The 23,060-nt window shown below is 62.9% G+C and overlaps 1 protein-coding gene across 1 annotated transcript; it reads right to left on the bottom strand.

Moving 5' to 3' along the window:
* Positions 1 to 233: 233 nt before the first annotated feature.
* On the bottom strand, positions 234 to 22,796 carry TMEM201 (transmembrane protein 201). The gene is made up of 11 exons (XM_037165706.2): positions 22,528 to 22,796; positions 16,083 to 16,203; positions 15,280 to 15,474; positions 13,884 to 14,060; positions 12,189 to 12,541; positions 11,504 to 11,707; positions 6,654 to 6,886; positions 4,834 to 4,905; positions 3,969 to 4,268; positions 3,115 to 3,252; positions 234 to 2,292 (listed from the first exon to the last, which is right to left on the bottom strand). Exons 1-11 carry the CDS (start codon positions 22,638 to 22,640, stop codon positions 2,195 to 2,197), a joined length of 2,004 nt encoding a protein of 667 aa, XP_037021601.2. The 5' UTR covers positions 22,641 to 22,796; the 3' UTR covers positions 234 to 2,194.
* Between the last annotated feature and the right edge of the window lie 264 nt (positions 22,797 to 23,060).

Below are 23,060 nucleotides of genomic sequence, written 5' to 3' on the forward strand. Positions count from 1 at the left end.
GGGCTCCTGCATCCTGTGGTGTTTCAATCGTGCCCGTGGCCTTGGGTGGCAGTCCTGTTCCTTCCAAGTTGAACTGAGGCCCATGGCTCCCACCGCACAGGGCCAGCGCAGCATCACCAGGGGCTTCGTCAGCGCCCGCCCTGCACCCGCACACACTGGGCCATCTGACTGCAGCCCAGGAGAAAACGAGGTCTCTGGGCATGGATGACCCCGCCCCTGGCTCCTGATAGACCGCTCCACCTCAGCTGGGCCCCCCACCCCACATCCAGGTCCTTCGCAAACGGCCTGGCTGCAGAGCAGGTGAAGATGAGACAGAATGAACAGTAGCTCACAGGTCGGCATTTCTTTTGGTTTCCTTTTTTTGCTTTTGTAAAGAAAAATAAGGTTGTGTTTTTTGTTTAAGCAAAGCCCTTCCGGCCCAGCCTCCCCCGCTACCCTGGTCCTGGGCAGGAGGGGCCAGGCCTGTGAGGGGGTCAGTGTGGGTGCTCCGTGCGGGACCTCCGCAGGGCCAGAGAGGAAGTGCATTCGAGAATGGAGTTTGGCTTTATTAGGCAAAAAATAAAGTTAAAAAGTTGACGCACACGCCCACTGTACAAATGGGGGCCAAGAGACACCATCTCTGAGTTGGAACCATTTAGGGCAGTTGGACTCAGGGTCCTGGTGTGGCCCCCTCAGCCCCCAGGTCCCCTGTGTTCTGGGTGGGGACAGGGCAGGGACAATAGCTCTCAGGACAGGAGCGGGGGGAAGAGAGGGAGAGGGAAGTCAGAGCAATCTCCTTCCCCACATGGTAAAAAAAATTACTAAAAAAGCACCCAAAGCTTAAAAAAACGAGCCCTCCCTGGCGGGGAGAGTCGAGACATCCGCCGAGCAGCAGGACGCCTCACCCAGCAGAGACGTGTAGAAAAATAAAACGGAACTTTATCCCTGAATGACAGAGTGAAGACCTTCCTCCCGTCCTCGAGACCCCCCCCAAGTCTGAGTTCATCCAGGCAGCCAGTTCCCCCCCGCCAGCGGCACAGACGTGCGTGGACCGTCACGCACACGCTACCCCACGCCAGTGTCTGAGGCCCAGGGCAGCAGGGACAGGGTCTGACACCCACTCTCTCACCCCTCACAGCTCTGCGAGGTCCCTGTGCCAGACCGAGCTCCCTCCTCCCTCCCCAAGAGGCACGTTGGGACCCCAGCACCAGGGTGAGGGTGGGGGGCACACCGGCAGTAGTGGTCGGGGGCGGGGGCAGGGACGAAGGGGAGCTGGGGGGCAGCCAGCCACGGTGGCCTAAAGACAAGAGGTCACACTCAGGCCACGGTGACAGCAGAACGAAAGGGGAGGAAGAGGGGTCTCAGCGGCTGAAAAGAGCCAGGTTTGGGGGGTCGGGTCCAGTCTTCTCGGTGACTGGAGGGCTGCCCCGGGCAGTTCCACGGCTGAGGGTGGGGCGAGGCCCCTGAGGCAGCATGTGAGGCCGGGGCCCTGGGTAAGGTCTCAGGGCGACGAGGCTGCTGCCTGGGAAGGTCACCAGAGGTAACAGAACAGGGGGCGCTCGGGCAGAAGGGGGCTTGGGGGCGAGGCGCTCTGACTAGTCCTGAAGGCCCAGCTGGGCCCCCAAGGCCCAGGAATTGAGGTGCCCAGGGCCAGGGACCCCTGCCCATCAGGACAGCTGGAGGACAGGCCTGACTAAGGCCAGCAGAAGGGGCAGGACTGGGCAGAGGGTGCTGGTCCTCAAGGGGACCTCCCCACGGAGGCCATTTCCACTGAGGACAGTGACACAGGGACAAGCCTCCTGTCTCCCCAGGGAGCCTGCGGGGCCCGGTGGGACAGGGGAGTACAGTACTGCGATGGGCCCACGGCCACGGTGCGGGGTCAGGGGCAGCCGCTCCTGCTGCGGTGACAGGGGTGGCGATGACCGCATAGGCCAGGCAGGACCGTGGGGAGGGGCCCCAGGGCCACACAGCCCCTGGGGAGGTCCCTGGCTTTGGGGCAGCACCAAACACAACTGATGTGAGTCCAGAGGTGGGCGGGGGAGGGCGGCCTCACAGCCCAGACCAGCCCCAGTCTGGTGGTGGGGGAGACGTCCCGAGGCCAGGACTCAACGCAGTGGGTCCAGGGCCCGGGGGGAGAGGCTCCGAGGCAGCAGTGGCGGCAGCAGCATGCACCTGGACATGCCCTCTGGGACCCTGTGGGCGGGAGGCCCTCGGGTCAGCGCAGGCTCTGGTACAGGTAGGCCGAGGTGAAGAGGGCGTTGGCAGCCAAGCTCACAGCCAGGAGGCCTTGGACCAGGGAGGGGCCAAAACGACCTTTGAGAGAGTGGAGAGACTCAGTCAAAGGCACGAAGGTCAGAAGACGAACCCAGGGTGGGGGCGTCTCTGCAGCTGAATGCCCCCTGGGCCACCAGAGATGCAGCTTCGAGGCCCACAGGCCCCGCCCCCAGCTCCTTCCTCGTGCCCAGAAACCTCCCCACCCAGAGAGACACCCCGAAACGGGTCGTCTGGTCAGGTCATGTCTCCCTGACGGAGCCTTGTCTTCTGAGCCCGTGTCACCAGGCAGGCACTGGCCAGGGTGCCCTGCGCTCCCACCCTGGTGACGGGGGCAGAGACGTGACCTTGCTTCACAGACAGGAAATGGGGCTTCAGGCAACAAGGCCCCAGCCCAGGCCTCAGAGGTCACAGCCGACTGGGGTCCCCCACCTCCCCAGGGGAGAGTCTGGGTGCTGACAGCTGAGCGCCTGCTCAGAGGCCCGCCTGGGAAGGCGGGGTCTAACTGGGCGGCCACGGGCCAGACGTGGCCACGCCGCACTTGACACGTGGCTGGTGCAGCTGAGGAGCCAAACTTTCACTGTTACCAAATTTTAATTTTCTTAAGTTTCAATAGCCACCTATGATCCGAGGCTGCTGTAACTGAGAACACGGACTCAGACCTAGTCAGAGGGTGGGGCTGCCACCTACTGGGCCACAGGCTGGGTCCCAAGGTGCTGGGTGGGTTATCTAACCATCCTCTGTCCCTAAAAGGCCCCTCGAGGGTCTTTCTCTGTCAGGGTCCCAGACTAAACAGGAGGTGATGGTGGCTGCAGACCCCAGGCCCCCACGCTGCCCGGCGTTCCTCCGGAAATCGGCACGCACCTGTCCAGGCAGCAGCCCCCTCAGAGCAGCCCCTGGTGGTGGTGTCCACAGCACAGGTGGACGACTGTGAGGAGTCGTCCTCCTTCTTGATGGAGCGGCTGCTGCAGGCGCTGCTCCTCTCTGGCACCAACCTCATGTCTGCACAGAGAAGGGGTGTCTCAGTGGGTGCCCCCAGCTCGCCCCCAGGGCAGGACAGTCCTCATCCGTCCCGACTGGCTCCCCCACCTCAGCTGCTGGCTGCCAGGGAGCTGGTTTTGGATTAGAAGTGGCAAACACCAAAGCCAACGGGCTGGCAGACGAAGGCCCACAGTGAGGATTCCAGGTTGTGGGGCAGGGTGGGATGTGGCCCTCCACCTGCCCTCCCTCCAGGCTGGCCAGGGCTCAGGGTCAGTGGGACCAGAGCTTCTACACTGTAAGAGCCTCAAGAAACCCACACATTCATGGGAAAATTCCAGATTTGCCAGGTTGAGGCCTAATTTTGATAAAATTTAAATGCTTTGTAGACCAACATTATTTGAGCAAAACAAAAATATCTGTGAGCAGGTACAGCCTGGCGTGGCGTGATGTGTTTCTGACCCACTGGAAGGAAAAGACAGCCTTGCAGGTCGATTGCAAAACAAGAAAATAAAGTCAGCCAACAAAGGGCAATGTCCTGGAGAGTTCAAGGTCACGGGAAGCCAGCCCCGGGACTACTGGGGCTTGGGAGAGTGGCCACGCACACTCAGCTAAGATCCAGGGCAGGCCACGTGCGGCCTGCTGACGGGTGCCCCCCACCCCCACCCTGGCACTGGTCATGAGGTGCTCCCACAGCCCTGCTGGCCCTGCTGCCTCCAAGGAGGGGTTGGGGGGCGTACCTGGAGTGTGCTTCGTGTCCTGTGCCGGCTGCCCCTGAGGGACCTGGGGTGGCTCGAGGCTGAAGAGGCTGCCATTGTGGGGCAAGTGTTCATCGGAACTGCTGGGGGTGCTGGGGGCCTCCCCGGGGGGCGACGGGAACAGCAGCAGCTTCCGCCCCTTCAGGTTGAGCCGGGCAGGGCTGATGAGGGGCCTGCGGTGGCGCAGAGAGCCAGAGCTGGAGGCCACCGAGCCGGCCACGGAGGGTGCCCGGGAAGGGAGTGGGGAGGAGGGGCAGCTCCCCGACAGCAGGGAGAAGTAATCTAGAGGGCGGGAGGGGGACAAAGACAATGCCAGTGATGCGTGAGTGTTCGAGATGGTCACAGTAAACGTGCCACAGCTGTTCTGTTCCCTGTTAACCCAGGAAGAAGGGCTGCGCACAGGTGGGGGGCACGGAGGGAGGAGGAGCCTGCGGGACCCTCAGCCAAGTCCCTTCCACCTCCTGATTCTATCAAAGCCCCTGGTGCCTCCCTCAGCTGAGAGCAAGGCCTGGACAGACACCAACTCCTGAGACTTAAGGTCTGCTCACCCACACCCTGCTGATGGCGGGACCCTGAGTGTACACCATCTCCCCCAGAGGTCACTGATAAGGGCCACAGCAGTGCATCGAACCTAGAAACGACCACAGCCATTTCGCAGAAGAGGAAACTGAGGCCCAGGGGTGTCAGTCACTTGCCCGCCTGGGGCTGCACAGCTGGGAGGCACAGGGCTGGGGTCTGACCAGACCCTTGCCTGACCCTAACTGCCCTGCGTCCCCCCCACACGGGGCTCTGGAAACCCCACCCAAGCGGCTTCCCGTCCCTCCGCCCGACTCCCTGGTCTCCTTACCTGAGACGGGAAGCTCCCCAGGCCGAGACACCTGAGACGGCGGGCGGCTCCCACTGAACAGGTAGCCTGAGTCTGCGAGGGAAGCAAGGCAAGGCAGGTCAGGCCTGGCCTGCGGGCACAGCCGGCACCCACCTCCCTGCCCCCACCCACACTCCCTGCCCATGGCCCGAAACCCCACCTGCACCGTCCACACCCCTCCTTTCACCCCAAGGGCCAATGAACCTGAGTCATTGCAGTTTTTAAGAAATAAACCGAAAAAAAAAAAATGTACTTGAAAAGTAACTAAATAAAATTTAATATTAAAAAAATAATAAATAAAAAATAAAAAAAATAAAAATAAAAAATAAATAAAAAATAATAAAAATTAAAATTAAGCAGCAAAAAATAAAAATAAAAATAAAAATAAAAAAAAAAAGAAATAAACCGAGAGGCAGAGCTCCCACCCCCTGGCAGTCGACCACCCTCTTCCCCGCTAAGACAGTCGGCCAGAGGCCCAAACCTGCCGCACCCCCACCCCGGCTCCTGCTGGGCGGCTCCAGACAAGAGTCTCAGGCATGGACAGCTGCCAGGCCGCCCAGGTGCCCCTGTCCAGGGCAGCCCACAGTCCCCATGCTCCAGCTGCTGCTCATGAGGAGCCCGGGAGGCCCCGGGAGCACCGGCCCCGAGCCGGGCCAGGTCTCAGCTGCGACTGGCGTGCAGACACACGGGAGCTCTGCTAATCGGTGGTTTCCTGGCAGGGCACAGGCAGCCGCCCGTCTCCCAGCAACCCGGCTACACGCAGTTACCCAGACGCGCCCGGAGTCTAGGTCTGCGTGCTCCACGAGACCCCACCCTCGATCCCATCCCGGAGGCCCCGGCGCAGGGTCCCTGTGAGCGGTCCCTCCTGCAGTGTGTGCATGTGACGCCCCCTCCCCGCGAGGACCCCACCTGCACACAGCAGGGCCACGGGCCTGAGCTGGGTCTGGCCCCACCTCTCAGCAGCGGCGGGGCCCCAGGCACGGACCGGAAGGAAACTGAGGCTCAGAGGGCTGTCTAGCTGAGCTGGAACCCCCACCCGGCACAGCTGCCGAGGGGCTCAGGTGGGACCGTGACTGTGTGTCAGTGACCTCGTATGACCAGGAGGCGCCTGCATTCTCAGAGGATGGGGTCCTGCCCGGCAGCCTCAGGCCTGAGACCCGGGGAGCCTGCTCCAAGGACCCCCGGGGTGAGGCACACCCCACCTGCCCCAGGCGGCCGTGCCAGTACAGAAGACCATCTCAGACACCGTGCAGCACTCTGGGAAGGAAAAACAGGGTTGCATCCACAACGGCCTTTCTAGAAAGAGCCTGCGGGGAAGGGTGAAGCAGGAGGCAGTCTCTATGGCAAGGACCAGGTCTTGGTCACGCCAGGGTCCCCATGCAGCCAGTGCTCGGTGCATGTGACTGACCTGCACTGAATCCTGCCCCTGGGACCACACAGAAAGGCCAGAGCAGGATTTCTAGTCCCCGGGCCTACAAACAACAGCAGAGACGACCAGGGCAAGGACGGTGGTAAAAGAGGGCCCCAGAGGGTGTGACCTGTGCCGAGTGCCCACTGGGTGCCGCTGCCCTGGTGAGCACTTCAAACCCATCGTCTCGCTGACCCTCGGCCACCCACGGGCGGGGCTCATTTTTCTTGAAGGAAACCCAGGCTCAGAGTGAAGTCAGTCCCTCGACTCAGGGCAGCTCCTGAATGGATGCAGCAGCACTTGAACCCAGTTCCTCCCATTTTTACTGCAGGAGTCCCAACTGCCCAGCCGCCCCCGGTCCAGCTCGGCCTGCCTGTGCCCGAGCGCCTCTTACCTGCTCGGGTCAGAGAGGGCAGGGTTCCCAGCGAGAGCGCCCGGCTGAGCCGGCCCGGCAGGGAGGAGGGCGAGGCCCGCCGGGGTGACCGGAACAGCTGCTGGTTGGCGAGGGGCAGGAAGCCGGGTGGCGCGTGGAGCAGCAGAGATGGAGAAGAGCCCGCGACGCTCGGGCAGGGGACGGCCAGGCTGGGGTACGTGGGGAAAAGGCCGGCCGGGTCTCCGGGGAGGTACCTGCAAGAGCCCGTGGGCAAGGGGGAGTGGAGGAGGGTCAGCGTGGGGGGCTCTGGAGGCGGCCTCTGCCCAGCGTCCACCCCCACCCCCGCCCCCGTGCAAGGTGGGGCCTGAGTCGGGCCCCGGAGGAGGCGTGCGTTAGTTGAAGCGGAAAAGCAGTCCGACCACATTCACGCCATTAGGATCGGGTGGCTGGGAGGTGCCAGCATGACCCCCCCTCCCCGCATGCCCCCTCCAATCCCCCTCAGCGTCACAGCACACTAGTTCCACTACAAGTCTCGGCATTAAAGTGACACTGTCGCCCTTGCCAACCTCACGACGCCCCTCCGCCTTGAAGCACCAACACTCAGCCCCGCACCAGGCCAGGCTCGGTGTTGGCCGGTGGTCTCAGGCCCCTCCTTGTCCCGCCTCCTCGCGCCCAGGGCCTCCTGACAGTGGCAGAGCTCAGGAGCCCTGCTCCCCGGGAGTCCAACTGCGCTCTCTGGCCTCAGACGCTGGACACTAATCTAAAGCCCCTTGGAGAGCAGGGGGGTAGGGTGGCCAGGCTTAGGGTCCCCAGGAAAAGACACGCAGCACACAAGCCAAACTCGAACTTAGAGAAGACCCGTAAGCAACCACGAGGCTGCTCAAAAGACGGAAGGTGACAGTGTCTCTTTAACTCGAGAATGGTACAGATCACACAACAGGACCTGGTGGCCCCAAGCCGGAATGTCAACCATGCTTCTGATTAAGGCAACCGATTACAGAGGGGGAGGGGCAGAGACAGTTAATACATTAGTCCGCCCACCATCTGGACGGAGCTGCGGGAGGTCCAGCCTTACCTCGGTCCCAAGGGGCAAATGACGCTGGCTCAGGCCCTGCAGCAGAGCCGGGGAAGCTAAGGGACCCACCCGGGCCCATCGGGACTGGACACCCGGGTGCCGCCAGCCAAGCTGCACTCTGCTGAGTGCCACGCCATTTTCACCCTCGTCCCCCCTTTACACAAGCCTCGAGGAAAATGTAGGGTCAGTGCTGCCCTCGCTGGTGATCATGTGACCTCTTTAATGTCTTTCAAAGGGCCAGCAGCTCTCCGGGACTTCAAAACCAAAGGCAGGTCCAGGGTTTGGGGACGTGGAGAAATCAAGGCCGGAGGAGCTCACCAAGCCAAGCTGAGGAAGGGTCTGGGCCCCTGGCTGGCTGAGGCTGCAGGTGCTTGCACTGCACCTGCTGACCTGTCCTGAAGCCTGTCTGACGGCCACCTCCTTGCCCTCGGGACACCTGGGGAAGGCCCCACCCTTAAACGTCACGACAGAATTTGAAACCATTCGTCAAGAGGGGGAAACGTTAGGCCCCACACGGGCAGTCCAGGCATGTCGGGCCCTGCGGCCAGCTGGCTCTGGTCGTACACAGAGCTGCCCCTGCCAAGGCCACGCCTCCCGGAGGACCAGGCGTGTCCTGTGGAGCGGCAGCCTGACCAGCACAGGGTGCACCCAGGCCCCTCCCAGCAGATGGCAGCGGAGGAGAGGTGGCTTCCTGCACCTCCTCCACCAGGCAGTCCTCCTGAGGGCCACCCCCAATAAGCAGCAAGAGAAGAGGGTCTGAGCCAGCTGCTGGTTTCACGTGACACAGGTGCTGTCTCATCTCTGATGTCACTAAAAATGCTGGCACCGAGGGGAATGCAGTTCTTCAGTCTGACCCCTCTCGCTGTGACACCCAGTGACGTCACTCAACTACCGGGTCTTTGCAAGGTGCCAAGTGCAAGCTCCTGCAGGGAACAGTCCCCCAGGAGCCTCCTCTTAAAGCAGCCCCCTCCCCGCCAGCCCCTGACAGCTGCACCCGAGGCTCTCCTGTCCCACCTCAGGCAGACACCCAGCCCAGCATCCGAGTCTGTCACCCACAGGGATAAAGGAAGGGCTGGGCGCTTGTACTGTGTCCCACCCGACACTGCCACGGGAGAATCCCACCCAGCAGAGCGCTCCAGGACGGCCGGGCCCTGTGCCTTTCTACACCCATGTCACCAGCTCCCCAACCTGACTCCTGTGGGTAATGCCTGTGGCCCAAGGTCCCCACCCTCGGCACAGGAACCTTGGAAGGAACGGGAGACAAAAAACAAAAAAGACGCGGTACCTGACGCCCACCGGTCGGAGCAGGGCCCCGGAGGCATTTATTTAAAATACAGCACAAAACACGCAGGGCTCGGCTGGAGTTGCGGTTACAGTGATTAGAGTCGCCAGACAGTCATCGGCAGTTCCGTCACTGACCAGAGGGGACGAGACACTCAGCACAGTCACAGCGGGGACAGGTTCCTCCCCGGAGGGAGGAAGCCACCAGGGAAGAGTCTCAGGGACAGAGACCACTGGCAGGGGCAACACATTCGCTGTTAACACATCGCAAGCCCAGTGGTGCCCGTACTTCCTGGCTGTGCCAGTGATACCAGAAGGTGCTGGAGTGTGCTCCAAGTGACGGCCATCTCAGGGACAGACAAGTCACTGCACAAAGTCACGCGGAACCCTAAGGCGGCCAGGAAGCCTTCCCCTGATGCGGCTCATCTCCCGAGGGCGTCTTCCCACCCGCGCCAGAGGGCAAGGCCAGGCGTCTGCTCAGCAGGGCTCCTGGCCAGCTAGAGAGCTGCTCGTAGTTCTCATAAATAATTTAGCTTAAATACACACATACACACAGACGTCCTGCTTCTACTCAATGCCCAGAAAAGCAGTAATTAGCGTCACACCGTCAGCTTCCCAGGCAGACTGGCGGGGTGAAGGGACGGGCGGACAGGCTGGCAGGGTCAGGTCCGGGCTCTGCCACCCCCACGCTCCCCGTCTGGTCAGCGTGTCTCCACCTCGCCTCCATGAGGCCACACAGCTGAGTGAGGGCAGCTCCTGACCCACTGGGGCCCTTCACACGTGGGTGCTGGGAGGGCTATGGGATCGGGAGGGGCCCTCCTAGGACCCCTCGAACACGAGCATTAATTGGTGACAGTGGGCTCAATGCTGTCTGGGACCTCTGGCGGCGTCTGGCCGGGCTCTGTCCCACCCGCCCTGCAGGCCCAGTTGGTCGGTGGCCCCGCGTGGAGGGTGGCCCTCATGCCTGTGTGACGTGTTTCTGCCTTCCCAGGGCTCTGATGCGCGGCGTGGAGGGAGGCCTAAGCTCAGAATGACGGGTGGCAGGACATGGACCCTGGAGGGACCGTGTCCCTGCTTAGGGGTCGCCCTCCTGCCCTGCCCCCGGTCTCCACAGTGTGCCCCTGCCAAGGCCAGCACTTTCTTGGATGGCAAACTGAGGCTGGGGGCAGCGGAGACCCGCAAGGCCACACAGCTAGCAAGCTGCGGGTGTGTCACATACCAGCATCCCCTGCGGTGCTGGGTCTGGGAGGACACAGTCCCCCGTGGGGCTCTGGAGCAGCACTGCCCCCCCCACCTGACGCAGGGACAGTGAGGCCGAGGCCCCTGCCGGCTCTGTGCCTGTCCCACTGGAAGTGGAAAGCCGGAGTCTCAGCATCCTCCCGAGGGGCTCCGTGAGGGGCCCTCCAGAAGAGTGACAGGCCAGTGACAAGTGACCGGTATCCTCATGGACCTGCACGTCCCTTGGTCTGCCTATCCTGTGCTAACCTTGGGCAACTGGATCGTCTTCCGGGCACCATATGGAGGGATGAGCGGAGGACTGGGGACATCCTCGGCATCAGGGTGGTGGCAGGGCCCATGAAAGCCGTTCGGGCCCCGCCGTGAGGGTCGGGGTCCTGACTGTCCAGGGCAGAGTCAAGGGCCTCCAGGAGGGGAGACAGGTCATGCGTGCCCTGGTTCTGTCTGCTTGGCCCAGTCGTGCCAAAGAAATAGATGCATAAAGGCCTTTTCAGGCTCCCCAGCCCTGACAAACTCCCACCACAGCTGCTAAGAAACCTGCTGACCACAGCAGATGCAGGATTTCCCACTATTCACCATGAGAAGAGCCTTGCCCTACAAACTCAAGGTCAAGGCCAGTCTGGGAACGGGGCAGCGGACCCAGGGGCCAGCCCAGACTCCTTCTGTGGCCTCGGGCAGGCTGGCCGGGCACTGGGCAGGCCCAAAGGGACTGACCAGGGAGGTGGTGGGGGATAAGTGCGGTCTGTCCTCTGGGCCCGCTCAGCAGCAGCTGCCCGTGTCAAGTTGCCCTACTGGTCAGGCCACGCGGCAAGGGCCCAGCCTGCAGCCCCAGGAGCTGGCCTGTGCCAGGAGCCCAGAGAAGGGGCTGGCGAAGGAAGGAGCACACGGCAGGCCCACAGCCCTCAGCCCACAGGGTCTGAGGGCAGGATGGCAGTGCCTACAGCTGCCGGGGAAGCCACAGGTCACAGACAGGCTTTGTGGGTGTCGCCTGTGTTCTGGCCTCAGGGCAATGAGGGGCCTTCGGCCAGACAGACCATGGCAGTGGTGAGCAGCCACGGGCAAGGTCTCAGGTTGGGGATGACTTACTGGTGTAGAAAGGAAAGGGGAGGGAGCAGACCTGCCTCCTCTGGGAGGTGGAGGTGCTGGGCCAGGCCTGGGGGCGCCAGGCTGGGCAGGACTGGGAAGGGGGTGGAGAATTGCCCTGCCTGGGGCCAGGGGCCAAACTCTGGGGTTGTCTGTCCATCTGTCCTCCCCCCACAGTCACTGCTGCTTCTCTGACCTTCGGGTCCGGAACCTCCGTGGGCCTGTCGCCTTCCTTGTGGCCACGGCTGCTGTGAAGCCCACCAGGCAGCACAGGGACATGGTGCTGAACTTGAGGGTGTCCAGCCAGCTGGGCGAGGCGGCCTGCAGGTACTGGTCGGCCAGGTGCAGCCCCAGCAGCAGGGCCCACAGGCAGGCGGAGAAGGCGTCGATCCTCCGGAGCCTGCGGGGAGAGCGGGGCATGGGTGAGGGCCCATCTCAGCAGGACAAGACCCCTCCCTGTCCCACCCTGTCCTGCCTCCACCCGACCCGGCTCAGAGGACAGGATCCGGAGCCCAGAGGAGCCCGTGGGTCTCTCAACCGGCCCCCAGCACTTCTACCCACAGGACTCTGAGCGGGTCGGTGTTCCCCCGGAGCCCAGCGCACTAGCCACACTGTGGGGCTCAGAAACCTCCCCCAGAGGCATCGAGATGGCGGGGACATCGTCAGACCAGGGTCCGCACCTGCAGCGGGCGGGAAGGCGAGGGGGCGAAGCGTGGCCCTGGGGTCCTGCTCTGTGTGCTGCTACCTCTTCCCCCAAAGCCAAATCACTGTTTGGTTTTGCCCACCAGACGCCCAGCTGCTGACAGGAGGGACGCGTGGTGTTTCGGACACGAGCTCAGCCCTCCCACTGAGCCCCACTCGAGGCTGGTCTCCCCACGCACCGGATGCGGCCGGCCAGCAGCATGGCCAGCAGGCAGGTGAGCAGGCCCAGCACCACGACGCCGGTCTGGTGGCTCCGTCCGAAGGCCCAGGCCTCCCGCAGCTTCTCCGCCCCGTGCTCTGGAAGTAGGTCCAGCAGCTGGCGCCAGCCCTCAGCCCCAGGGGCAGTGCCGTTGTCGGGAGCGGCGGAGCCATTGCCACCAGGGGGCAAAGCCGGGGGCAGGGTGCCCCCCGGGGCGAAGGGGTCGCCGGTGCCATAGAGCGTGGTGGCCAGGAGGAAGGCACAGGCCAGGAAGGCGAGGGCCCGGAGCACGATGACCTGGGCCGGGGCCTTCACCGCGGACGAGCAGAAGCTCTGAGGGAGGGAGATGCTGGTCAGCGGCATGGCCAGAACTACCAACAGCCTGGCTGGTGCCCACCCTGCACTCGGGGGTCTGGCCAGGGCCCCAGGGCACCCACCGAAGAACCCCCTGGGGCCTGGTGAGCAGTGAGGCCGACTTCACCAGACTCTCGGACAAGCTCGGCTCTGCTCTGGGCTCTGCACCAAGCCCCTGGATGCCCAGTTCCAGGTCTTGCCCCACTGAGAGCGTGACCGTGTGGGGGTGGGGGACTACCACATTCTTAAAGAAGGCTTTTTCCATAGTATGGAACCTTGTCCTTTCAAATAAAATTTTCAATAATTTGCCAAATTCGCACCAAAAACTCCAACTATGACGTTAACTGGGATTGTAATAGAGACAGAGACTACTCTGGCCAAAGTTACACACACAGCAATGAGCGGTTCAGTCCAGGAACGTGGCGGTGAGGAGACAACCGCAGGTCCAAGTGTCCCGCCACGCACGCACGCACGGGCATGTGGCTGGTGGCACGGCCACGTGGTCAGGGGCCTGGCTGCAGAAACCACAGGCCAACTGGGCACAGGGCACATCTGGGGACCCGAGTGGGTGGGTAGCAATTTCTTTTTGGGGGGTGGTATTTTTTTTCTTTTTAGATTTTATTTACTTATCTTTAGAAGGGAAAGGAAGGAGATAAGGAGAGAAATGTCAGTGTATGGTTGCCTCTCATGCATCCCCTGCTGGGAACTGGCCTGCAACCCAGGCATGTGCCCTGACTGGGAATTGAACCGTGATACTCTGGTTCGCAGGCCTGTGCTCAATCCACTGAGCTACACCAGCCAGGGGTGGTTTTTATGTCTGGATTTACTTGCTACTATATTTTAAAAACTGGAACATTCTACCAACTGAACATTACGATAGAAAATCCCAGCCAAACTGTCCTGGTCTCAAGTCCTGGTGCCCTCTGCGGTCCCCACACCTCCCCGCGGTGTCTGCAGCTGCAAGGGGCAGCCCCGGAGCTAAGTGTGTGGCCGCCACAGGGCGCCGCGGGAATGAACACCAGGCGCGGGGAAGTGCCCAGGCACAGCCGGGCGACACACACCCTGGCAAACACGCAGATGACAGGTGGGCCCCAATACTGAGCCACTCTTCCTGGAACACCCGCTGAGACTGCTGGCACCGAGGGGCCTGGGGACAGGGTAGAGACGTGCCCCATGGGATGGCGCCTCCCCGGGAAGAGGGTCTCGGCTCTGGAGAACTGCGCTCTGGCAGCGGGCCCACCCTCTGTGAGGGGGCTTCCTGCACAAGCCTGAGGGCTGGGACACCCCAAATGCCCCATGGGCACCCCGCTTCCTCTCAGACCTGCGTGTGGCTCTGGTCCACCTCCCGGCGCTTGAACTGGTGGCTGAGCAGCAGGGCACGCAGCTGGCGGTTCTGGTGCTTGATGTAGTGCTCAACGGCCGCCTGGCACGGCCGGCACAGCTTGTACATCTGCTCCAGGTGGTGCCGGTATACCTCGATCTCCTCGTCGTACCTGCCCTGTCGGGTTGGGGGCAGAGGCTCGGGGTCTTTGGCTCGGCTGAGGCTACCCCGTCTAGTGTGTTGAACCTGAGCTCACATAAGTGGGGTGACCGACCAAGGGAAAGCTGCCCCCGATCCTGCTTCTTCCACTGCCCAGCAGGACAAACAGTGTGCTGAGTACGGTGACACCGGCTACCGGGGGTAAGGGCTGGCCCACACCCAGGCCCAGGGCACAGCAGGGACCCACAGTGATAGGAGACACTTCAGCCAAATTCTATGCTCCAGAGGATGCCCGTGGAAGCCAGGGGCTCTCACCGTGGTCCCTGCTTCAGGCCCTGCGCCTGGCCTGGCACTCCAGGAGGGTAGCAAGCTGAGGAGGAGGCGGCTCTGGGCTGCCGCTGCCCAGACTTGGGCAGACAGACTCCCTGGTCAGACCTCTGTCCTGTAAACTCTGGGTCTAGAACGCACTGGGGGGCCCTGGCTGGTCTCCATGGGAGCTACAGGGTCCCCGGGGTTTCAGGAATAGCCTGGAAGACCGAGTCCAACCCCTTTCCTCCTCCTAAGGATGTGGCAACGCTCTTCTGCCTATTTCCAGGGCAGCCCATCACCTCAGTCTGCAGCGGCCAGCAGGCTTCTCGGTTTGACCTTACCTTGCAGAGACCAAACTCACCAGGAAAGCTGCCCTGGTTTCCAAGTCACACGTGTCCCCTTCTCTTGGCAGGTTCCCCACCTTTCCCTGTCTGGCCCTTGCTTCCCTCCCTCTGCCCCTGATCCCAGGCTGGGCCCTGGGAAAGCCAGCAGCTCTGGGTCTCAGCTCCTGAGGTCACAAGCACTGGTCCTCAGGTGGGAAGGCAGGACCAGCCAGGTCATAAGGCTGCCTCGGGTTCCACGGCGGACCCGGGGCACACAAACTCCTACCGTCCAGCTTCTCGGCAGCACCCAGCTCCCCACTCCTCCTGAAGTCCCAGCCAGAGCTACCTGCTGCCCAGCACAGACCCCTCTGGACCGGCAGACTGCAGGTCACCACGATGCTCCCAGGCATGGAGCCAAGAGAGGAGGGACCAGGAGGCAGAGGGGAGCGGAAGCAGGCTCCAACCAGCGGCGGAAGATGACCCGCCCGGAATATGGGGCCGGCATGGGGAGGGCCCCCCCCCCGGAGCTGTCAGGAGGGCCCTGCGCGTGCTTGGAGGCAGCCCAGGCCCCCCTCGTCCCCCAAGCCACCCCGTCCCGGCCTCACCTCATCGCGTGGTGTGAAGGCAGCCAGCTGCTTGATCTTGGTGGTCTGGTGGTGGCTGCACCTCCTACACAGCAGTACCTGGCTGCTCACCCACTGCTGGGGCTGCGGAGGGGCACGGGGGCTGGGCGCGCTGCTCACCACATGGTTCAGGTGCTCCAGGTACTGGGCGGGGATCGGCTTGTTGTAGTCGCCGTTCTGGGGGAGGAGGGACAGAGTCGGCGGGGAGCTCGGACCCGGTGGGTGAGCCTCCACGGCAGCTCAGGTGGCGACACCCCACGGAGGGGCAGCAGGCCTCGGATGGTCCCACCCTTTCCACACAACAAACAGCAGAAGCTCTTCTGCCACAGAAACGTTGACAGGAAGCCCGAGAGGGCAGCTCCCAGCAGGAATGCAGCCTGGAGCTGCAGTGTGGTGCAGGCACCTGCAAACGAGGGCCGGTGACTGAGGACCGAGTTCTCTTGGACCGCAGCCACACGTACTCATTTGTGTGGTGGCTCAGTGGAGCGAGCTGTGGGCACAGAGATTGTGTGGCTGCAAAGCCTGATGTCCTCCCCGACCCTTTGCAGAGAGCCCACCGGCCCCTGGTCAGGCACAAAGCAGAGAGAGCGCACATGCCACAAAGCTGGGGCTGAACCCCAGGCTGCCAATTTCAGCGGCGTGACTCAGGACACATCACCTCGGTTCCCTGGGCCGATTTCCTCGTCCTCAGAGGACAGGTGCAGGGCCAGGGCTGTGGTGAGGGCACGAGCCTGCCAGGCCCTGGATGGGACAGGGTGGGAAGAGGGCCTGGGGCCGGGGCGCACCTCCTGGAAGCCATTGTACTGCTCGCAGTGGGGGCAGTCCCAGCAATTGCGGTTCCCATAGGGCACCACTGTGTCGTGGTTGCAGAACCAGCAGTTGACGGTCGTGTGTGTCGGCTGTGACCTGCGTGCAAGGGAAGAGTTGAGTTAGTAGGGAGGCATGGGCACATCCCCGCTCTGAGCACAGAAACCAGGGAAGGGATGCCGGCGGCAGGACCTGGCAGGGCAAGAATCCCGCCTGGACATTCTGCGTCCACCAGAAAGTCCAACACGGAGGCCACGAGGCTTCAGGCTCAGCCCTCCAGGAGAAGCTGCCACACCCTAGGTGTCTTGACACTCACCAGATCCCTGGGTTCCCGCATGCCCCTGAGGGGACCTAGGGCCACTTGCCCCTGCTATCTCGGGGTGCAGGCCTGGGGGCTGACAGTGACCAGGGTCTAGGACCGACTGCCAGGCCCGCTTCCAGGCTCCGGGAGCTGGTGTTCCCAACGGAAGAAGCCTCCTGTGCTTCACAGAGAAGACGTCCCTAGGATTCGGGCCAAGGAGGCGGAGGGGTGGGGACTGGAGACAGCTGCTTGGCCAGGGGCCAACCCTCTCTGGTCCACAGAGCAGAGTGGGCACGCCACGGTGGCCTCCCCAGCCACAAGTGTGGTGACAGGTGGGGTCTGAGGGGTAATCCCAGCCCAGACGCCAGGGGATGCCTGCCTGGCCCCTCCTGCCGCCCCCCCCCCCACCGTCTATGGGTGTGCACGGCCACTGCCTGGCAGACCCCTCCAGTCCTAGGAACCTCCACATGCTGTGGGGGATGGGAGGCAGCTACGTGAGCCCCAGGGTCGGCCAGGCCACTTCCAGCTCTGGGGGTGCCGCCTGGACCCTACTGTGGTGGGCAGCCAGACCACCCTGCTGCCCACAGTGGGACACACCCCAGTTTCCAGATGTGGGCCCTGGGGAGCCCCCCGTCTGCCTGCCTAGGGCTGCGTTTGCAAAGTGTGAAATCACAGCACCCGGGGCACCGGTGTGACAAGATTCCAATGACATACGACACACATAAGTGCTTTGGGACAGGGCAGCTGTCACTGCCCTGTCCCTTGAGAGCAGAGCCCTGACTCCACGTGTTGTAGCTGCCTCCTGCCCGGCCCCTCCCGGGCCGCAGGCAGGCTACAAGAGTTCTCAGAGCTTCAGTCTCAGCGCCTGCGCGCTGGGCACAAGAACAGCCCCTCCCTGGGGGCTGTGTGGGGGAGGTGCGCAGCGGAGCCTGGCCAAAAAGCCCAATAAAAAAGTAGTTACGTGGGGAGGGCAGAGAGAGAGGAAGAGGCTCAGGAAGTGCCCTCCAGAAGCCCCTTAAACTGAAACCATGCTGGAGACGGACGAAGGAGACGGGACCAGCCGCCACGGGGCAGGGCCCAGGGTCCACAGAGGACAGCCGGGGTCGCCCCGCCTCCCCAGGCCACGCACCCCCTCGCTGTGGGCAAGGGGCTGTCAGGTCACAGCTTGTCAATGGAAAGAGCAGTACCCTGGTCACAGGAAGGGCCTTTGGGGAAGTCATTCTGCCCCCTGGGCATAATGGCAATCCCTGCCCCAAAGAGAGGCTACCGGAGAGGATTAGGAAACGTGTGAGCCCGGGAATCGGGTCACCACTTGGCCCTGTGACAGCTTCACTGCGCTTCACGCAAACAGCGTGAATGGAGGAGGCTCAGCCCCGGCTGGAGGTGTGGGCACCGCTCCACTCACTTGGATGCCGGCACCTGGCACCTGGGCAACCTCTCTGTTCATCAGCACCTGCTTCACAGGCCTCTCTGTGCCCGTGCACAGGGCACGTCCCAGTGCGCAGGGCATGTCCCAGTGGGTGGCGATGCAGACGGGTGACCTGTATCACCTGTCCCCTGGGGCCCTTCGGCCTCACAAAGGGCCCTTCAGCCCTTTCCCCCCAGAGCCCCAGCACACCACACCCGGCCTCAGGACCGAATCCAAGCAGCCTACAAATAGAGAGAGAAGAGACGAGGAAGGGGAGGAAGACCCCACCCCAGGGAGCAGCAGCAGGTGTGCAGCCCCCAGAGGTCACCATTTCTGCTCAGAATCTCCAGCTCTGTTGCTGGGGAAATCAGCCGGGCCCGGAAGCTGGCGGCGGGGAGGCAGGAGTATTAGCCCTGGTCCCTGGGGTCAGTGGCTCCAGCTCCTGCCACTCTCAGCCCCTGGTAATTTCTTGCCCAGGGTGTGAGTGTGGGGAAGGGTCCTCTCTCTTGGCCAGAGTGACAGCCAGGGAGTTGTCTCCCACAGCCCCTCTGGGTCAAGCCCTGCAAGGGTCTGTGGCCCATGAGAGGAAGAGGGGCTAGCAAAGCGGTGGGGAGCTGGACATGAACTGTAGCCCCTGCACCAGCGTGGGGCCTCCCTCGCTTCATGCATGTGAGCAGATGTGAATTGTGTCTGGGGATGACACCCAGCAGCTGATTTCACGGCCCAGCCCTGGGGTCGTGGCCCCTGGGCCTCCCACCCACCTCCATCCGGCCCTCCCTGGGAAGGTGTGGGCCCATCTGTTCTGAGCCAGCTTAACCCTGGTCCTGCTCTTGCTCGGGGAAATGCCCCTCAACTGTCCTCGTGAACCCCTCAACCCACTGTTCCCCAAGCCAAAACCTCTGCCCCAGCAAGGCTCTTAGTGGACCAAGCACTCTTAGTGGAGAAGGTCTGATGTGACAAGACAGAATGTCCCCTTGTGAGGCAGTGTCGGTCCCAGCAGGTGCTCACCCAGCTCCCGCTGCACCGCCCCCGTGCTGAGCTCTTGGTGGGCGAACGGGGGGTAGGGGCAAAAGGCACGCTCCGGACGCAGCCCTCCCCAAGCCTGAATACGCGCAGGGGAGGAAAAGACGAACACGTACCCTTAATAACAGTGTCACCCCATCTGCCCTGACCACCACGGACACTGCACACAACGAAGCTCGTGTCTCATAACCCCCCCCTCGTTCCCTGCAGGTGCAGGGAGGGAGCGTTGGAGGAGTGAGACCACCCCCGAGGGCTGCAGCTCCAGGCCCTTGGCCCCGGACCCTGCCAGAGGCCGGGCACCTGCCGTGGGTCCGGGCTGCACCACACAGAGAAGACACGGGGTGGGGCTCAGAGTCCAGGGGAGGCCAGTGTGTGCACTAGTTTTCACCAGGCCCTGAGAGGTGCCCGGCCTCCCCTGAAAGGGGCATGGCACAGAGCGGTAGACCCTGGGCCCGTGCGCTGGCCTGGCAGGGTCTGGAAAGTGGCCTGGATGAGTCAGGGACCAAGAGGCCAGCCTCTGGCAGGGCCCCCCAGTGACACCCAGGCAGTCTCACAGGTGAGGGGCTCCTTGCTTGCTCCTCTGAGCCACATCATCCCACCCAACAGCGAGAATCCAAGGAAGTGCCTTCTGCAGTGACAGCGGCATCAAACTGCCACCAGGAAGCAGTGGGCCTGTGGGCAGACACACCTCAGTCCATGGCACCCCTGCCACCCTTCTGGAGGCTGCAAGCCCACCTCTCTGGGGGCAGACCTGGCCTGGAGCGGGCGGACCCCCACTCACCTCATGCTGACTGAGCCAGGCTTACAGAGGGGCAGAAAGGAGCAAGCTCTCCTCTTCCGACCTGGACACGATGACAAGAATAATGACCTCGAGGGGCAGCTGGTGACAGATGCCACAAGAGAGAGGCCAACAAGTGGAGCATCTGCTGTCACCCTAAGGCACGGGTTTGCTGGCCAGCAGGGCAAAAGGAACAGATGGCATTCAAACAGGCGGGGCTGCCAGGCAGATAGATGGGTTCCCTCGGCCAGAGTGCGGCACCAGGAGAGCGTGGAAGGAGGGCTCTGCTGCTCAACCCAAAAGCTGCAGCCCCTCGGTAACAAGCCAATAGACACCTTTGGGTGCTGTGGGTGGCCCGAGGTCCCCAGCGGGGGACATGCTGGCAAGGCTGGATCCTGGATGCAATGCAGAGCAGCAGGGCCTGGGGGTGGGATGGGCTCGGGAAGCCATGACGACTGCCCAGACCCAGCGTGAGCAGGTCCATGGGAGTGTGATTTGGGCTTCCACCCGTGCAGGTGCTGATGGCCATGGGCTCCCACGGATGCAGAGGGCAGCCAAGAGCTCCAGGCCAGGCTTGGTTAGGGGCTGAAGGGCTGGCAGGGGCGGGGACTGCCCTGGACAGCTGGGTGCCAAAGGGCAGGAAGCCCAACACACCAAGCCTCGTTTCCTCAGCTGTAGAAAGGGGAGGACGGTGGCACCTGCCCCCCAGGTCGCACCAGGTCGCACCGGGTGGCAGCATGAATGTGCTTCCCCACTGAATCATCATTGGCACTGGATCATTCACAGTAACCAGGTCAGGAGAACTGCACACGTGTGGAAGCCAGGCGGGCCCTGCCTGAGGCTCTGGGAGCACTTCGGGGAGGGAACCTCTTCCTTCGGCCCCTTGGCCAGTTTCCCCTCCACCTGTGCTGAGCCTGCAAACACCCACCACGAACAATTCTCCTCACATGTCCTCCAGAGGGTCATTAAAAAAAAAAACCCTTGCTGCAGCCAACGCCACCTGTCCTCTCTGTCCCAGGGTTCCCCTCCCTGGGGGGAGAAGGGTACAGTCTCTGCAGGGCTGGTCTTGTTTCCGATTGTGATGGTAGCCCCTCTGGGACCCCCAGACGGAAGCCAAGCGGTGCTCTCTGAGCACCTCAGAGCACTCAGGGAAGGGCGGGTCCTCCTCAGCCCAGCAGGTCCCCAGGCCACCAGACCCCTAATGCTGCTGCAGTGCAACGCCTCGCAGGACCCTCCTGGCTCCCCTGCCCAGCTTGCCCAGCTCTGTGGGAAGGCCCTGGAGCCCCATCTCTGGGAGAGGGAAAGCTGTGGCTGGCCACCTGAGAACAGCCGAAGCACACGACACAGGAGCATGAGACATGGTCCCCATCCAGCCCTGCTACAGGCAAAGGAGGCGTGGCACAGCTGGGTACAGCCCAGGCTCTGCTCCTTGCGGGACACCCCCTGTCCTGGGTTGGCTGGGAGGCAGCAGTGTCCAGGACACAAATCTGGGTCCACACCTCTGTGTCAACATGCTCTGGAACTTGAGCAAAGCACTTTGCACCTCAGTCCCCTCATGTATAGAATGACTGGTTTGAACCAGCTGGTCCCACAAGCCCTCCCAGCTTCCAGAAATCGGGATGGAACTGGGACACTAGAGATGTGGGTTGTCAGGGATTCCTTGAGTTAAGGGCTTCTTAAACCCCCAACTGCCCTCCCTCCTCAGCCTGTGGGTCTGACTCCTCCCGCAGACACAGCTGATGTCCCTCCTACCCCTTCCTCCCCCAAGCACCCTCACTTCTTTTCCTCTTCGGTGATAAGCAGTACATGCTGATGGTTAAGGAGGAACAGCAAAACTGCCCAGGTTCAAATTCCAGCTCCACGGCTTGTGCCAAGTGACTGTAGGAAGGTACCTTCGCATCTTCCACCCAAATTCTGAGCTTCACATGTTCCTTGCTGAAGCAACAATCCACTGTGTCCCCAGAATGTCCTCACAACTCCTTCTTTTCCCCCTGTCCCCTGGGAAGGTGGATCAGGTGGGGAGACAGTCAGGCTGCTGGAGTCTCTGCTGAAGCGAGCTTTTGGCCGTGATGGTGAAGGTCCACCAGACGGGCTGGCTCTGAATGGGGGTGGGCATGATCTCTGAGCGCAGCCTGGGCTGGGTGTGGGCCTGAACCAGTTCAGCAGCAGCCCCAGGGCATTGGGAACACCCTTGAGGTGGACCAGGCTTTCCCTGCTCTTGGAAGCAGGATATCCCAGCGGTTAGGAATGCAGGCTCCAGGGCCAGACCCCCTCAGATGACACCCTGACCCTTCCAATTAGTAATAGCTTACTTAAGCTCTCCTGCTTCTCTAAAGGGAGCAGGGATTCTGACTCTTAAATGTGCTAACGTGAGATCAGAATGCCAGAGACAGAGTAGCAGACCCCAGTGCCACCTACTATCCTGCCACCCTGACGCGCTCTCGAGGACCAGGGGCGGGGCTGAGGGCGGAAAGCAGTCAGAGCGCAGTGCGATGCCGCTGGGTTCTCCCGCGGGGATTGGGGAGCCCGGGTGGGAGTTCGTGGGGCGGGGGTGGGCGGCTGCAGATCCTGCAGCACGGCCAGCTCAGGTCTCCATGGGGGAGGAAGTTTGTAACCACGTGATAGGTGCTGTCGCCTACCCCGCATTCCTGGGGTCCCCAACCCACACCACAGCCGCCTCGGGATAAGCATTTTAAATCCGTCTTCTTTTGGGGGATGGGGACGTGCAGAGCGAGTATTAGCACGTGGGTACACAGGCCCGGCCCCCCACTGCAATGACGAGGCCTCGCTGGGCACCGGTAGGGAGGCGCCGTGCGTCTTCAGACCCGCAGAGGCGGGAGGGCGGCGGTCTGAGGACGGCAGGCAGGCGGCTGGGGGCGACGGGCCGAGGCCACAAGGGCCGCACGCACTCACCTCCGCACGATCCGGTAGAGCAGCACGCCGGCCGCGGCGCACGCCGTGACCCCCAGGCCGCCGGCCAGGCCGGCCGTGGGGCAGCGGGCCAGCAGCGCGCTCACTCCCTCCATGGCTCCCCGCGCGGTCGGCGGGAGGCGGTCGGCGGGCGGGAGGTGGCGGGCAGTAGGCGGCGACGCGGGGGAGGGCCGCAGGCGAATCGCGGGGCGCGGCAGCGCGCACCTCCTCGCGCCGTGACCTTCGTCGCTTTGTAGCCGGCGCGGGCCCGCCCCCTGACTCGGCGCGCTCCCGCCGCGCAGCCAATAGGGGAGTGGGTCGAGCTCGGTGGGCGGGGCGCCAGGGGGAAGTGGTGGCCCGCCCCCGCCTCCTTGCGGCCGGAGGTGGGATGTGGCGCGGAGCCGGGCCCCGCGCATTCTGCTCCCGCTCTCGTTCGCCAATTTTAGCATATCTGGCTACCGGACTGATTGGAACTAGCCATTGCTTCTGCTGGTTCTGTTTTCCCAACGCCTAGCCAAACGCGGCCGATGTGTGCA

The sequence above is a fragment of the Artibeus jamaicensis genome, unplaced genomic scaffold (genome assembly GCF_021234435.1).
Source record: "Artibeus jamaicensis isolate MK-2021 breed Jamaican fruit bat unplaced genomic scaffold, CSHL_Jam_final scaffold_847, whole genome shotgun sequence".
In the NCBI taxonomy this organism is placed as follows: domain Eukaryota; kingdom Metazoa; phylum Chordata; class Mammalia; order Chiroptera; family Phyllostomidae; genus Artibeus; species Artibeus jamaicensis.

What these genes read in the sequence shown, in the direction of transcription:
- TMEM201 (XM_037165706.2), bottom strand. Translation starts at nt 22,640, where the DNA reads ATGGAGGGAGTGAGCGCGCTGCTGGCCCGCTGCCCCACGGCCGGCCTG. An exon ending in CGGAGGTTCCGGACCCGAAG is followed by an intron (nt 6,887 to 11,503) that starts GTCAGAGAAGCA and finishes GGGCTCTTGCAG; the next exon opens with GTACCTCCCCGGAGACCCGG. An exon ending in TGGGGAGCTTCCCGTCTCAG is followed by an intron (nt 4,269 to 4,833) that starts GTAAGGAGACCA and finishes CCCGCCCTCTAG; the next exon opens with ATTACTTCTCCCTGCTGTCG.